Source organism: Symphalangus syndactylus, chromosome 10 (assembly GCF_028878055.3).
Source record: "Symphalangus syndactylus isolate Jambi chromosome 10, NHGRI_mSymSyn1-v2.1_pri, whole genome shotgun sequence".
NCBI lineage: Eukaryota > Metazoa > Chordata > Mammalia > Primates > Hylobatidae > Symphalangus > Symphalangus syndactylus.
Window position 1 is genome coordinate 58132660 of NC_072432.2, and position 16405 is coordinate 58149064.

Sequence of the window (16405 nt, forward strand, 5' to 3'; positions counted from 1 at the left end):
CCAGGCTTAAACACTGTTCTGATGCTTCATTCAAGTTGGGCTTCAGAGAAGAGACAACAGTAGAATCTACTTTCATCTCCTGCCAAACATCTATAATCTCAAGGAGGCCAGCAGGCGGGACAGTCACAGCTGACTCTTATGGCTGGATCTGGACTTGCTGCTAACTGAAAACAAACCCAGAGGGATACATAAACAGCTTTTATCTTATCCTACACTTCTCCCTTGCCAAACAGAAAAATTCCATGAAATTAGTTAGCAGTGTTCCCTGAACTATTCAGAGTACTTTGCTTATCTGAATTGTACAAATAATGCATCAAAATTTTATACTATCAGTTAGAAGCAACAGAAAATGTCCTTATAATTTATAAGGGGTTAATGTTATTATTCTATCAGCAGTTTTATCCCAAAAACTTAGCAAAGGGAAAAATACTTGGGTTTTGAATTTCTCATGTTAATACATGACAGACTTTTTACCACACATTTTGAAGGAGACATTCAAGACACATCTTAAGTAGGAGAGAAGGTTTCAGTGAGAAAGGATAGTGACTGTTATTGCAGAGATCAAATATTTAAAACTATCTTTAGGCATTTAATTCACTGGTACAATAGGTTGGAATGCAGACATTTTATACAAAATATCAGAATTTAGAACTCAATATTTTTTTAAAATTCTGTATTTGTATAAATTTTGGGGGTACAAGTGTAATTTTGTTACATGAATATTCTGCTTCAGAATGAAGTCAGAGCTTTTAGAATGGAATAAGATACATTGTACCCACTAAGTAATTTTTCATCCTCCACTCCCCTCTCTCCCCCATGCTAGTTAACACTTTTCTATTGTATATTTTTAGCAGACTATCAGCACAAGTCTTACAGATAGTATTGTGTATACCAATAGCTATTTTGCCTAGACGGATTCCTCCTGGAAGTTCATACCTTTATCTTCTGCCTATTCTGTGCCCTCTGAGAACAACCATAGGTTAAAAAGGTTTTGGAGACCCTGTAATTCACAAATATAAGAGGGAAAGAAACTAAGAAAAGGAACAACAGAGAAATTGGCCTGATAGGTAGACCTGTTTTTGCAACGTTGGGATCCCATTTTAGATTTTCCCTCATGCTACTTGCATTTCTTGCTTTAAAATTGTTAGACTGCCTGAATTTCCATGCACAGTTATTTTTCATAGCTTAACAAACATCATTTTGAGTTTACAATATTATCAATTCACATATTCACATTCAATATAAAGTATGAATGAGTTCATGAGATAAGAATAGGTACAATGAAATGGAGTATTCTGGGAGATAAAGGAAACCTATATAGAGAGCATATTTAGAACAGAAGTAACTGTGTGTGTCTAGCAACCTAGGTAAGACAGTGAGGGAGAGAGGATCAAAGGCTAACATTCCGCTTGAAAAATTTACCCAATGTCTGCTCCATGTCCAGAACAAGTACAGAGAAAGAAAGAAAAACACCCCTAAACTTCTGCCTCACATTTCTGTTCCCAGCTCAGGTAAATTCTAAAATTTTAGAACTATGAAACCTAGATGTCATTCACATAGTTAGTGAAGAAAATGTGTTCTAAGATCATATAACAAATTTAATTTTTATAAACAGAGTTTTGCAGTTTTCTAAGTGCCTGTTGTCTTCCAAAACCAGCTTTAGGGCTTGTGGTAGGTTGTTGTTCTAGTATGGCCTCTTTTGTCTTTTTGGTTCTGAATGATGCTGAGAAGTAAAAACTGTGTATTTTTATCTGTGCAAAACAAATTTGAGATAGAAAACATTAATAGAGTAAGACAAGAAAGAAAAATAATAATAAGAGAGAGGGCCCTAAGTATTTAGCTATCCTATAAATTACTAATTCATAGAATGATTAAACATTTTAATTTATCCAAAGTCAATGGCATTAGGAATTTTAAAACAAACATACATTCTATTACAAAGATACATGCATGCATATGTTTATTGCAGCACTATTCACAATAGCAAAGGCATGGAATCAACCCAATTGCCCATCAATGATAGACTGGATTAAGAGAATGTGGTGCATATACACCATGGAATACTCTGCAGCCATAAAAAGGAATGAGATCATGTCCTTTGCAAGGACATGGATGGAGCTGGACTCCATTATCCTCAGCAAACTAATGCAGGAACATAAAACCAAACCTGCATGTCCTCACTTACAAGCGGGAGCTGAACAGTGAGGTCACATGGACACAGGGTGGGGAACAAGACACACTGGGGCCCGTTGTGGGTGGGGTGGGGAGAGGGAGAACATTAGGAAAAATAGCTAATGCGTGCCAGGCTTAATACCTAGGTGACAGGTTGATGGGTGCAGCAAACCACCATGGCACATGTTGACCTATGTAACAAACCTGCACATCCTGCACATGTACCCCAGAACTTAAAATAAAAATTAAAAAAAATTTTTGCGAAAAAAGGAAAGAAAATCCTAACAAATAAAAGTGAAAGCTTAGTGATATACTTTTGAGGATAAGGAATCAGCCAGATTTTAGATTGTTTTTGGTAGCATTACAGGAGTCCAGACAAAACAGGCAGTTACATTTCACTAGTTTGTTAATTAGACTTTGTAATGGTTAGATTATCCATCACAAACCTGGAGGGTGGTGGTAGAAGAATGGGGTTTGGACTCAATAAAACCTAGGGACAACATAGTTAAGAGCTAATTCTTCTAGGGCAGTTAAAAAAATCTAAGCCCCAGTTTCCTCATCAATAAAACATGGATAAAAATATTTATTTATTAGACTTATGAGGATTAACTGAAAAAATTCATAAAAAGCACTTAACATAGTTGCTGGAACATAAGTGCCCAACGAATGGTTAACTATTATCATGTTAGAAATTCTTTTGAATTTTGGACTACTGATACTTGTACTTAATTTAGAAAATTTGACTTTTTGTCATCTATATTAATGTTTGAGGACTTAAAACTAGGGATTAGGTAATAAGGTATATAATTTTTTTATTTGTAAATACTCCTTAATACTAATATTACTTTTTGGGTGAACAGATGCTTCAATAGTATACTTTCTCATGGTGATATCAAGTTCTTTGCCAATGTGTGTGTGTGTGTGTGTGTGTGTGTGTGTGTGTGTGTGTGTGTGTGTCTGTGCATGGGTATATATCCCCCAAAATGTCAAATGATGAAATTTTGCATTTAGTGTGTGCATGACTTAACATACCCTAGATTTATTAAGCACTTGGTTTATCTTTAAATTTGATCTATTGGTCTATGGTGCTGTTAGCTCTCTCTAATGTCAACTAAGGCTGTATTTAGTAGAAACTATTTTCTTCTACTATTGAAACATAATGATGACAGCATATATTAGAGGAAAAGTCCTTACAATTTTCTCTCTTGTACCAATGATGGAGTTGCAAAGTATTAAAGATAATTTGCCATTTATTGTGGATTGGACACCTGATCCAGTGTTCAGTCAGTAATATTATTTAATTTGGCAAAAATTAACTAGAGTGTTTAGAATGTTTCTCCTCCTTGTCAGTTGTTTAGAGATGACAGTTTTAATATAATAGACTCATTTTGGTTTATTCTATTTTTTCTTTCCTTTCAATTTGCATTTTAGATTCAGGAGGTACATGTGCAGGTTGTGCAGGTTTGTTACCTAGGTGTATTGCATGATACTGAGGTTTTGGGTCCAGTTGATCCTATCACCCAGGTACTGAACATAGTACCCAATAGCTGGTCTTTCGACCCTCATCTCCCTTCCTTCCTCCCCCAACTAGTAGTCCCCAGTGTCTACTGTTCCCATCTTTATGTCCATGAGTACCCAATGTTTAGCTCCCACTTGTAAGTGAGAACATGCAGTCTTTGGTTTTATTTTCTTGCATTAATTCACTTAGGATAATGGTCTCCAGCTGCGTTCATGTTGCCTCAAAGAACATTATTTCATTCATTTTTATGGTCGTGTTTTATTCCATGGTTTCTATGTGCCACATTTTCTTCATCTAGTCCACTGTTGAGGAGCACCTAGGTTGATTCCATGGCTTTGCTGTGAACAGTGCTGCGATGAACACGCGAGTGCTTTTTGGTGGAAGAATTTATTTTCTTTTGGATATGTATCCTGTAATGGGATTGCTGGGTCAAATGACAGTTCTAAGTTTTTTGAGAAATCTCCAAACTGCTTTCCACAGTGGCTAAACTAATATACCACTAGCAGTGTGGAAAAACATTCCTTTTTTCCCACAACCTCACCAGCGTTTGTTGGTTTTTGACTTTTTAATAATAGCCATTCTGATTGGTGTGAGATGGTATCTCATTGTGGTTTTAATTTGCATTTCTCTAGTGATTAACAATGTTGTGCATTTTTTTGTATGTTTGTTGGCCACTTGTATGTCTTCTTTTGAGAAGCGTCTGTTCACCCATTTTGATATCTTGAACATTTCAATTTGTATAATTACTTGGTGAGAATAGACTATTAACTTTTGTTTTTGTAAAACTGTTCAAAAAAATTTATGGTGCAAACTATTTGCATTCAGACATCAAATTATTTTGATTTCTAGTTGTTGCTTTCTTAATATTGGAACGTGGTAAACTCTAGATGGAAAAGAACAAATTTAGAACAAATTTTATTTTCTAAAAATACATAAATTCTCTTCTTACTCTTCTCCCTCCTATTTTTCATTTGGAAATGGTTTTGGTGAAGTTTGTTTCAAATTATAGATTTCTGGATTTCCAACATTCATAATTTATGGAAGAAATAGATGCTTCATCACATAAATTAACTTTATCCTGACTTGTCTATGTCCTAATATGATTGTTGGTTTGTTAATAAGACTTTTTAATATCCTCATTAATTTGTGTGTTCAATGTTTATTCGTTAAGCATTTATTGGTTGTACTGAAGGCACAAAACAATGTGTAAGGCCCTGAATGTGCTGTGTAGTATAATTCAATCTCATTTCTTTCCTCAAAAAGTTTGTTTTCTAGTAGAAGAGTTGAGTTATGCAGTAATAATATAATTTAATAGGCCGGGCGCGGTGGCTCACGCTTGTAATCCCAGCACTTTGGGGGGCCGAGGCGGGCGGATCACGAGGTCAGGAGATCGAGACCACGGTGAAACCCCGTCTCTACTAAAAATATAAAAAATTAGCCGGGCGTGATGGCGGGCGCCTGTAGTCCCAGCTACTCGGAGAGGCTGAGGCAGGAGAATGGCGTGAACCCGGGAGGCGGAGCTTGCAGTGAGCCGAGATTGCGCCACTGCACTCCAGCCTGGGCGACAGAGTGAGACTCCGTCTCAAAAAAAAAAAAAAAATAATAATAATAATAATATAATTTAAGGTCCAAAGAGTTTTTTTTTTAAATAAAAACAAACTTTAGAGAGGAGCACATGCCATGGAAATTCAATTAGATAACATTAGATTGTGATACCAATGTTATGACTTGTGCTCTGACTACTTGCTTTTCAATGAATGTTACCTGAGTCACTTTTCCATTCAATTATATTATTTTTAGAAAAACTTATTTTATTAAAATAATTAATTATGAATATTGAATTAATGTAAATGTATTGTTATTAGCAAATATAAGCTATACTGTTTACTGCAGGATATATCTAACATTAGCTATCCTTAATCTCTGCTTAATTTAACTTGATTTCTTTAAACTCAGACTTTAATAGAACATAAATTGCTGAATCATCCTGAACCTCTTCTTTAAAATTAAAATACCTTATAGGGGATATACAGGGCCTGGCTCAAAAGACGTAGATCACCAACAGTCCTGGAGGGTGTTCTTCAGCTTGAAAGAGATCTCCTTAGGAGAACTGCTCATTTGATATTGCTGTTGGAACTCTCATTTATTTAGAAATGTTTTGATGGATTGGATCAAATTAAAAGACCAAGTCAACATATGCACAATTGTCTTAAATATTATGAAATCTGATTGACTTATGGTCAGTGCTGGTAGAAGACAGAAAACCAATACAATGTTACAAACTCACTGAAGTCATTCTGGATGCATATTTTTTGACATGATCTTTAGAAAATCCTTTCGTAATTTTTTGACTTACTTTATTCTGAAGAATTGTAGAGAAATGGTTTCTATTGCCAGTAGATGTAATCTTTAAATGTCTCATAATTTTCCTGGGTACTTGGAATATTTTTTCAGTAATACTGATAAAGCTATGGCTAAATAACTAATAAAGAGATTGTAAACTGAAAGATGCAGTTTGTCTCCTTAATAAGATCTGTTTTAAGATAAATTCCTTCAGGACTGATAACAGACAAGATAGATTTGGGGGTTTTGTGTTTTCCTTTAACCTTCCATTTTGATGGTTCACTGTTGTCACTGTTATCTCAGATTGGCCAAAGCTATAGCTATAATGCCCATTTTTGTTAGTTGGAACATTTTCAGCTTCATATTCCTTTGCAAATCTTTTCTACTCTGTTTCCTTCAGAGTCTTGTTATCTGAATTATGTCCAAATTTTTAAAGATGTTAGTGATTTGAAATACTACCCTTTCAAGAGGGCACATTAACGTTTAACAAGAGTTCTTAATTCTTGAATCCATAAAAGTGAATGTTGGTTATTGTAGATAAAGTAGCAGACCAAGAGGAGGTATGTGGCTGCAAAAAGGTCTTTGAGTGCCTATGGAATCTCTTTGGTAATTTCTGTATTTAAATGGGCCTCATCTGCAGTTTCTCAGATATAAAATTTTACGAGGTTTGTTTTCTAATCACAAAATCCTCAATCACTATGTGAAAAGTTGAGTTTATTGGAAAGTTATCTTAAAAAGTACAAATTTTCCCTCTTTTCAGAGATGTATATTCAGCAACAAAGTTCCATGATTTGACACGTTGATTTTAGGGGCTGAGAACTTATAGTTTCGCTGTTATTAAAGAAAGCACGGAAAGCATGTCTATTTCCTGCTACAGTCCTTACTTCCTATTCTAGTTATGAACAGGAGATGCTAGAAACTGCTGTAAAGCATCTGTCTTCAACTTCTGCCAAGAAAGGAATGTCAAGAAAGGAATTCTGGAGATCATCTGGAATTTGTCTGACTGATAATATAGTGCAGAGCAGTTCTAAAAATAAAGACAGGATTGTTGTCCATGAGGAGAAGCTTATTTCATCATTGTTTTTCAGTTGTAGCCTTGTCCCTTGTGTGGTGGTTTCTGTTTCTCAGAACAAGCTAAGAAGAGCAGTTCTGTTCCTGTGTTCTGGGAATGCTTGAGTACGGAGTCTGTGTTTTTAAAAAGAATATTGGCTCATATAAGGAGTCTATGTTCTGCAATTGTAATTTTTTATGTATATAAGAGGGAATAGCACCCACAGGAATTAAGCCCGAGAAATGGAATAGAAATGCCACTGTCCAATAAAGAGAAGTGCTTTTTAATTTTAATTTTTATTTTTATTTATTTATTTGTTTGAGACGGAGGCTTGCTCTGTCGTCCAGGCTTGAGTGAAGTGGCATGACCTTGGCTCATTGCTGTGTTAAAGCGATTCTCCTGCCTCAGCCTCTTGAGTAGCTGGGATTACAGGCACGAGCCACCAGACCTGGCTCATTTTTTGTATTTTTAGTAGAGACGGGATTCACTGTGTTGGCCAGGCTGGTCTCGAACTCCTGACCCCAAGTGATCCCTCTGCCTCGGCCTCCCAAAGGGCTGAGATTATAGGCATGAGCCACTGTGCCCAGTCAGAAGTGTTTTTTTATTGATATTATGTTGAGCCACCGCACCCAGTCAGCAGTGCTTTTTTATTGGTATTATATTGGTCTTCTGAACAGAAAACATAACAGCATTACTAAACAGGGGGTCTGATTTGTTATCTTGTTTTTGCTTGATTGGGAAGGTCAACATAGATTTTATGGCCGCAGGAAATTTTAGTTATCTATTCATACCCAAGGTTATCAGATTTTGAGACAATGCTCACTTTTCCTGTGCTTATCTGAATTTACTTTAATCAGATAAGGATCCTACAGTCCATAATCTTAAAATATACCCTGAAATACAGTGCAGAAGTTTCCTAAGAACTTGGTAGCTGTACACGCTGTAGTTAATAGATTTTCTCTGAGATCTACTGAAGTATGGAGAAGACCTCAAGGTTATTACTAATCTTATAATTTACTTCATGTTGTAATTTAGATCTATAGCTTGGTAATCTTTTTTTTTTTTTCTTTTTTAGATACTAGCTCAGTCATGTACTGAAATCCTAGAATTGCAGCCCTCAAGTGTCTGTGTGGGGGGTAAGTGTTTAGAATTTAAAAATACCATGTAAGAAATTGTATTTTTTTTCCTAGCTAAAATATATGATATGAAACTCATGTTGGAAAAAGAATAGCAAAATTAACTTTTTTGGCATCTTTTTTGTGTAAGAATTTTTAAATAATTCCTTGAAATATTTCTATTTTAAATTCAAATTTTTAAGATTGGAATGTTATTTTAAATAATGAGCATATTGTGTGACAGGCTTTTAGAATCTTCTGTATATTTAGTTCACGCTTGAGACCTTTCCTATGGCAAATAAAATAAAATATGAAATCGTTTCTTTTGTCTGATTATACAAACAGTCAGGTATATGTAGACTTTGAGCTCCATGCTTTGATGACCTGGCCGAAGTACAGAATCTGCCAGCTCAGGGCACATAAGGAACTGACTTATGGACGGATGGCAGGAAGGAAGCAGGTGGCTTCATCAGCTGGTGCTAAGCACATACTCAGGTTTTCACACCTCCCAGCCATCCTTGCCCAGACAGAGTGTGATTCTCTCTGGCCTATTTTATTTCTTTTTCAAGCCTGACCTACAGTTCATTTTAACTTGACTTTACTTTAAAAAGGAAAAATATTGGGTCTGGTGGGGGAGAAAATATGTTCTGTAATTTACCATAGAGCCTCCCAGCTGGTTGTGCATGGTCTCACATTCTGCATCTTCTAGATTCCCTAATGAATGAATACGGAGATGTTTAAGGAAAGTAGTGCATCTGAACATCCCAGGAAAGGATTATCTTTCCTAAAAGTGAAGGTTAATACATTTCTAGAGAAAACAAAGAAAAATAAATGGAAAAGTAATATTAAAATAGTAACTGTTGTTTATTAAAGTCCAATTTTGTGCCAAGTGTATACTGGGTTGTTTGCATTTATAATTTTACCTAATCCTTATAACAACACTATTGAAAGTTTTATACATCCCTGGTTTACAGATGGGGAAGCTGAGGCAGAGACAGGTTCAGTACTTGCTACTAGTAATTACCCTGTTTGACCCTTGCCTGTCTGACTTCAATGCCCGTACTCTTACCGAATCACATTTTAAGTTTTACCTGCGCTTTATTTTAACTTGGAAGTGAAATTCCTTTCATAACATAGTAAATGAAAAGTGGGTTGGCAGTAGTTCCTTGCATAGTTAATGACTATATTATACTTGTATTATGTTAGATATGAGAAGTTTTAGAGGATTGGTAATGTTAAATTAAAATGGAGAACAGGCCGGAAGAAGCCTCAAGCAGGCAAAAACACTTAGGCCTCATAAGTAGCCTTAACTTTATTCGATTTACAAATATAATTGGAATTTAATTTGAACTATTTATTGTAAATGCCTACATTAAGAATAATAGAATTTAAGTGCAACCAATCAAAAACAACCAACAAACTTATATAACTAGGGACTTTCCATGGGATAGACCAAATAAGGCAACTGTGTAACTATAACCCGTCAAATATTTTCTTTGGTTTACTTCCACGTTGGTTCTATAAAAGCCTCCCCCTTGTATTCCCTTGGTAGAGCTGCCAAACCACTTCTTATTTGGATCTGTCTAATTTAAGAATCTTCTGCTCAAATACATTATTTAAAATTTTATTTGTGCTTCAATTTACCTTTTAAACAAGCGTTAATCACTATTAAAATAGTTAATATACTATCTTGCAGCTTAGCAGTAAACATTCATTGTCTGTCAAGATATTTGATCACTTAACTTTCATTCCAGCCTATTCTCTCACTCTCTAACATTTTTTAGTGCTTGCTTCTACTATAAATAATGGTACAGTAAGTTAAATCAACTTTTGTGACTGGCCATCGATTATTAGTAATTCAAAATACATGATCTTTTGATTATTTATAGGTTTGAAATAGAAAATGAATCAGGATTAGTAAGGTGAAGAAGTCGTTAAAGAAGAATTCTGTATGGAACAGGCATAGATTAAAGAAAGTACTACATATGACTTTTCTAAGAACTAAAAAACGTACATAATTAATTCGTTTTATTTACATTCCCAAACCTTAATACCTGAAAGTAGGGAAAAACAAAGTTTTTTTCCCTGGTATTTTCCTAAGGATAGAAGTTGAGGTTTGTATAGTATCTGTCTGGGAATGACTGTTCATGCTCCTGTTCTAATACCTTGGTCACTACTGGGAATCACTTTGTTTAGAAAATAAAATAATGCATCCCCATGTGGCAGTGAATGGTATCTTCACTACATTTACCTAGAGGGTCTAGGAAAGCCAGCACAGTTGGAAATATAGAGCTATGTCTTCATTGCTATTAGTTAACTGAATAGTACGAAAAAAATTATTCTATGCACCTTAATACTTTCATTTCAGCTTGTGTTTTTGTTTTTTATTTTTGGTAAAGCAGTGATTAAATGTTTATATTTCCTTTTACCTCTAGAGGAATTTCAGATTGTCTTAAGCGGAAGAGGATTCATGCTGGGCAGTCGGAATGGCAGTGTTCTCTGCACTTACACTGTAAATGAAACATATACAACGAGTAGGTCCCCAGTAATCTCAGTGTTGTTTTAATCTCTGCAAAGCACATCAGCATCAAATGTTTTCTTTTTTTCTCCAACTAAAACTGTGACATATTTTTTAATCAAAGAAGAAAGAAATGAAGTCTGAATGATAATACAAATAGTAGTGATAATTATTTAATAGTTATTTAATAATGGCAACATTTGTTTATAACTTAATAAATGCTGGACCCTGTCCTAACTACCCTCATTGAACAGATGATGGTTTGTGGCTAAAAGAATGAAATTACTTGCATGTGGTGACACAGCTGATAATGGACAGAGCTGATATTTGAACCCACTTTTCCTGACTGTACTCTGTACCTACTGCATCAACCACATGATTTAATTGCTTCTTTCCTCAGGCTTCTTTCTTGTCACACTTGCCTTAAAATCTAATTATCTTTGGCTTCTCTCCTACTTGTTCCTTTTTTTCTTTCTTTATTTTGTCACTTGTTTTCTTTATCTAATTTCCCAATAATTTGTTAGTTTATTGAAGATAGTCTTTTTTTGCCTTATAGATTTTTGCATCTCAAATTCTCACCCAGCATAGTGTTGGTTGATAATTTTCATATTTATTGAATTGAGTTTTAATTTTCCCTATCCTTGACTTTTAAAAAGCCAAGAGTACGTTTTTATTTTCATTCTGAAAAAACCCTCCCTCTTAAATAGACCTTAGTTTTCTGAGCACCTTGAGTATCTATATAAATGTTTTTCCTTATTAATTATTATATTGCCCTTCAAAACTCATATTGTAAGGCAGACTTTATAACTTTGTAAACTCTGGTAGAGTCTTTTTTTTAGATTCATCTGCCATTTTGCTGTTTATCTGAGTGTAAACACTCCAATTAACACAGCTTCGGCCATACACACAGTACCTATTCAATATGTGTTTATTGAATTAAAATGGTGAGGATCACAGCATGCTAAATGTCATAGTTAATTCCTGTCTTTTCTATTAAGATCACAATTTTAGTAAGGCAAAAATTTACAAACTCTCTTCATAGTAGGTTCCACAATCGAGTAGGCCAAGATAATTTTATTTTTATTCAGTAGTCATTTGTATCTAAGCATTAGCTTCGCCTAGCTCCTTTTGATTACATATTTGAGTTCATTATAAAATAAACGTATTTCATGTTTAGCTACATAAGATTAAGTTTATTAAAGTAAATCCTCAAATAAATGAAATTGGTATTTTCCTCTTTTAGATTCTAGAATGATCAATTTGACTAAGTAACTTTTCTGCATATCTCTAGTCTAAATCATTTTTCTCATATTTTATTAAAGTTACAAGGGCGATTTAAGTATGCGACTTCCTAAAATGAATTTATTTATTGTAGACAAATGTTTTATTAAACTTGTGAAATAAGTTCATTTTCCTTTGGACATCTAACTTTCGTCTTCCTTCATCTTTTCTAAAGTGTGCTTTTAAAATAATACAGAGCATTTGTTTTTAAAAATCTGAGATATTTAAAAAATTTAAGAGAAAATGTATTTTATAGTATCTAGAATGGTATGTGAACTTAGTCTAAGTCAAAATAATCCTAACTTATGATTTACCAACACTGTATGTCAATGGAGCATATAATCTCTTTCCATTTTTCATTCCCTTTTACTTCTCTTTCTTTAGTTTTTTTATGTTAATATATCTAGTATTCCACATTTGAACTCTGATTGAAGCATGCTGTTCATATTATTAATGAAACTGTGTGAAATGCATAAGACCCTTTATTAATTCAGTGGCATTTTATTTTCTAGGTGTAAAACCAGTAAGTGTACAGCTTAATTCTATGCTTTGCCCTGCACCTATCCTGAATAAAGCTGGAGAGTAAGTACTTAATTTAAAACAATTTTATAACATTTTTAGTAAAAAATTATTAGAAAATGGTGACATACACATTGGTCATTTTATTCTGTCTTTTTTTTGGTATACAGAGCATTAAAAAGTAAGCCTTGGGCAAGCCACTTAACTTAGTACTAGGCAAGCAAGTTAGTACTTCAGCTATACTCTTCAGTGGGTTGAAAATGCTAGAAAGTATTTTATCTAGTTTCTTCAATACTGATTAAAAGGCTCTCTGAATATTTATCTGGATGGGTTTGAGAACTATTATTAGAATCTATAAATAATCAGAGCCATAAACATTATTTTAAACACACACACATGCACACACACAGTTCGAAAGTGAGATTTTCAATAATTACCATAGTATGTAATAAAAATTGTGATTAAAGAGCATCAAGAACATGGCTAAAAAAAGGCACACCTTGCACCAGGAAATACTTGTCCATTTGTATGAACTCGTGCTTTGTGTTCCATTTCTGTTAAGGTCTATCTTCTCATCTTCTTTTTTGTGGCCAAAAAACCATGATATCTGCTAAAAAGAAAAATAAATTTAGTTTGGATGAAGGAGTCTTATTTGAATTGTTTATACACAAATAATTCTACTGATAATTTAGTGTTCCCATTTGTGATTTTTTTCAGTTCTATGAAGAAGCAAATGATTACAAATAGTTCAGATATTCTCTAGCCCAACAGTAGAGCATGTTTAAGATAGTTAATAGGATACAGTTTTCTAGGGTCTCTTTATATAGATCTGATACTGAAAGCAGGGAAAAATTACATATACAAGGCCACAATCCAAAATTTGGATTAGTATTTAGAGACTGACAATTATATTTTCCTCTATGGAAACTAAGAAAATCATTCTAGCATTTTTAATCTGACTTGAACATTTATCTTTTGTGGATACTTAAATATTCAAGATATCTATCGCACATCACTTTTGGTCATGCAAGTAAATTGGAACAGTATCAGCTTTCTATTTTAAATAGATTCAAAGAAGCTGCACAAGATGGCTTACAAAACTAAGAGTATTATTCATTTTCTGTATCATGTAATAATCTATGTTATTGACAACATACCTGTGGCTAAATTAAATTGGCATTGGAATTTGAGGCAAGTCAGTTTCTTGTGAAGCCATCTTAACCCCAAGCACACCGTAGGACTTAATGGCTTTCTGAATAATTGTGTCTGTATTAGCCATGATACATCTACTGACTTAAAGTTTAGTCTTGTTTTACTGAATCTGTAATTCTTGGTTGGTCCTCCTGAATATTCCCCCAATCTATCTCCCAAACTGTATTTTCCATTTTAGTCATTGGCAGCTCCATCATTTTTGTTGTTCAGGTAAAAATCTTTTGAGTAATTATTGATTTCTTTCTCTCTCTTAGACCCAGTCTATCAACAAATCTTCTTAGCTCTAATTTCAAAATTTATCCAAAATCCAATCTCTGCTTTCTACCTCTACTGCTACCATTCTAGACCAAGTTACTGTCATCTCTTGCTTGGATTATTAGTCTCTCAACTGGTCTTTCTGTTTCCATCCTTCACAAGAGTGATCTTGTTAAAACAGATCAGTTTATGTCATCTCCTCACTTAAGATTCTCGGTGATGAGTTCTTTACCCCACTCAGAGTGAAGTCTAATTAGTGTAATACTGTACCAGGTTCTAGAGGGTCTGGCCTCTCACTCCCTCTGACTTCATCTTCTATTTGCTCTTTCTACTCAGTTGTGGTCACACTGGCCTCTTTGCTGTTCTTGACCACATCTGCGCACTCCAGCTCCTGCACTTTTATACTTCTTGTTGGCTCTGCTTGGATTGCTCTTCCCCTGATCTAGAACTGTATGTGAACTTAGTCTAAGTAAAACAAAACAAATCCTAACTTATGATTTACCAACACTTTATGTCAATGGAGCACGTAAGCTCCTTCTTTAAGTCTAGTTCAAATGTCACCTTCTCAGTAAACCCTTTTCTGATCACCCTATTTAATCATGCAACCTTCCTCTTTTGAGTCTGTAACCTGTATACCTTTTTCATGTTTTATTTTTTCTCTAAAGCCAATTGTTTGTCTGTTATTATGTTTCTACTTCCTGCTAGGACACGTTTTGTCTTGTTTCTTATTGTATTACTAGCACTTAACACAATGTCTGACTCATAGTAGATTTACTAAATGTTTGGTGGGTAAAAGGATGAATGAATTTTTCTTAAATATTTTTGTTTACCGGTTAACATAAAGATCTGAAAGAGGTCATTTGATTGCTGGGATCAGGTACCTGTACCAGGATGGAGGAAAATGGTCAGAATTTTATTTTGGGGGGCAATACTATTTAAAGCAGCAAAAAAAAAAAAAAAAAATCTTGGCTTTTAAATAATAGTGACTAGTTAAGGAAAGTAATTTACTTTCTTCTCTGAAGTAGTTATAAAATGCATTATGCCTGTTTTATCCCAGGCACTGATTTTGTTTTCTCTAGAATTTGCCTTTGGGCACAGTCTTCTTTTGAAGAGGATACCATCGAAGCTAGTGATACACTTTAATTATTTGTAGATAGGTTAAATACCCAGGAGATACATTTTTAAATCACACATAGCATAATAAATATCAGACATGAGAAATCATCATTCATTTAGATTTTGACATTAATATTTCACCTACAAGCAAACTGAGAATGTTCTGGGATAGAGATGTGTCTAAAAGAATTACTTTTGCCTTCCTTTCCTGGATCAGGTACATGATACCATTGAAGCAAAGCTTTAGATTTTATTTGTTAATGTACTGGGTATTTGGGGACATCATTATTTATTTTACTTAGTATGTTGCAAGTAATTTGGACCTTTCCTGTGCCTTGAATTTTCTTCAGACACTTTTGTAGGTGATGAGCTCTCTTATGAGATTGGATTGAAATCAACACAATTGAAACAGTTTAGCCTTGTAAGGTGACTGATGCTTAATATGTTTGCCTAATTAGCTTTTGGCTAAGGATTCAAACCCATTAAGTAGCTAGTTAGTCTATGTTTCAAATAAACACATCTGGCCCAACAATGAATGGAGGTTTTTCCTGTGTGAGGGTGACAGATGTGGTGATAGTTCCCCTTATTCTCTCACTTAAATAATTAACAACATGCTGGTGAAGTAACCCTAGACAGAGAGCCTCAAAGCCAGATGCACAGTCTCAGAGCTGCATCCATGGGCATGTGCCTCATCTCATTACCCTGCTCTATCTGTTCTTTTCTTATCTTTGTGTTATTTCATGAATCGCACTTTGTTTGAGGATTATTCCTTTAAAAACTTAAGGCTTGTGGATTTTGGTTTAAAACAGCATGTGGGAGATGGGGGACTAAGAATGTAGCCGAGTAGCTAGGACCTAGGTCGTCATTTGGAATTTGATGTTATGGAGTAAATGAAAGTTAAAGTTATCTGGGCAAATCCTATCCAGGTATTTGTTCAGATGGGTCTTTCAATAACTTTTTTTGATAGATCTGTCTGATAATTACAGAGATCTGTATTTATTAAATTTCTTTATTTGATATAGATTTTTAGGCCAAGATGAACAAACTCTTAGTATTTAAACAGAAAGAATGGTCATAGTAGTGGGGTTGTTTTCTATTTCTTTTGATGAACACAGTTTACTTTTAAAATGGTGTATGATTAAACAAACTGTTTTACCAAGAAAAATCTGCAGATTATTTAGAAATTTATTTCTAAAAGTGGTTCCTTTGTGCCAAATTGTCTTCTTTAAGTTTGAATAGGATGTATTCTCTGACGTTCTTTGAATATTCCCTAATCCGGGGCACTAGCTTCACAGTTTAATGTG

The 16405-nt window shown here is 34.3% G+C and overlaps 1 protein-coding gene across 6 annotated transcripts in view; it reads left to right on the plus strand.

Annotated features, from left to right (window-relative positions):
- The window catches only part of ANTXR2 (ANTXR cell adhesion molecule 2), a 153419-nt gene that overhangs the window by 29898 nt on the left and 107116 nt on the right, over nucleotides 1–16405 (plus strand). For all 6 annotated transcript variants that reach the window (XM_063610338.1, XM_055297211.2, XM_063610337.1 and 3 more), the window contains exons 8-10: nucleotides 8161–8221; nucleotides 10636–10734; nucleotides 12512–12581. In XM_063610338.1, the coding sequence (XP_063466408.1) occupies nucleotides 8161–8221; nucleotides 10636–10734; nucleotides 12512–12581 (230 nt within the window). The remainder of the gene's footprint in view (nucleotides 1–8160; nucleotides 8222–10635; nucleotides 10735–12511; nucleotides 12582–16405) is intronic.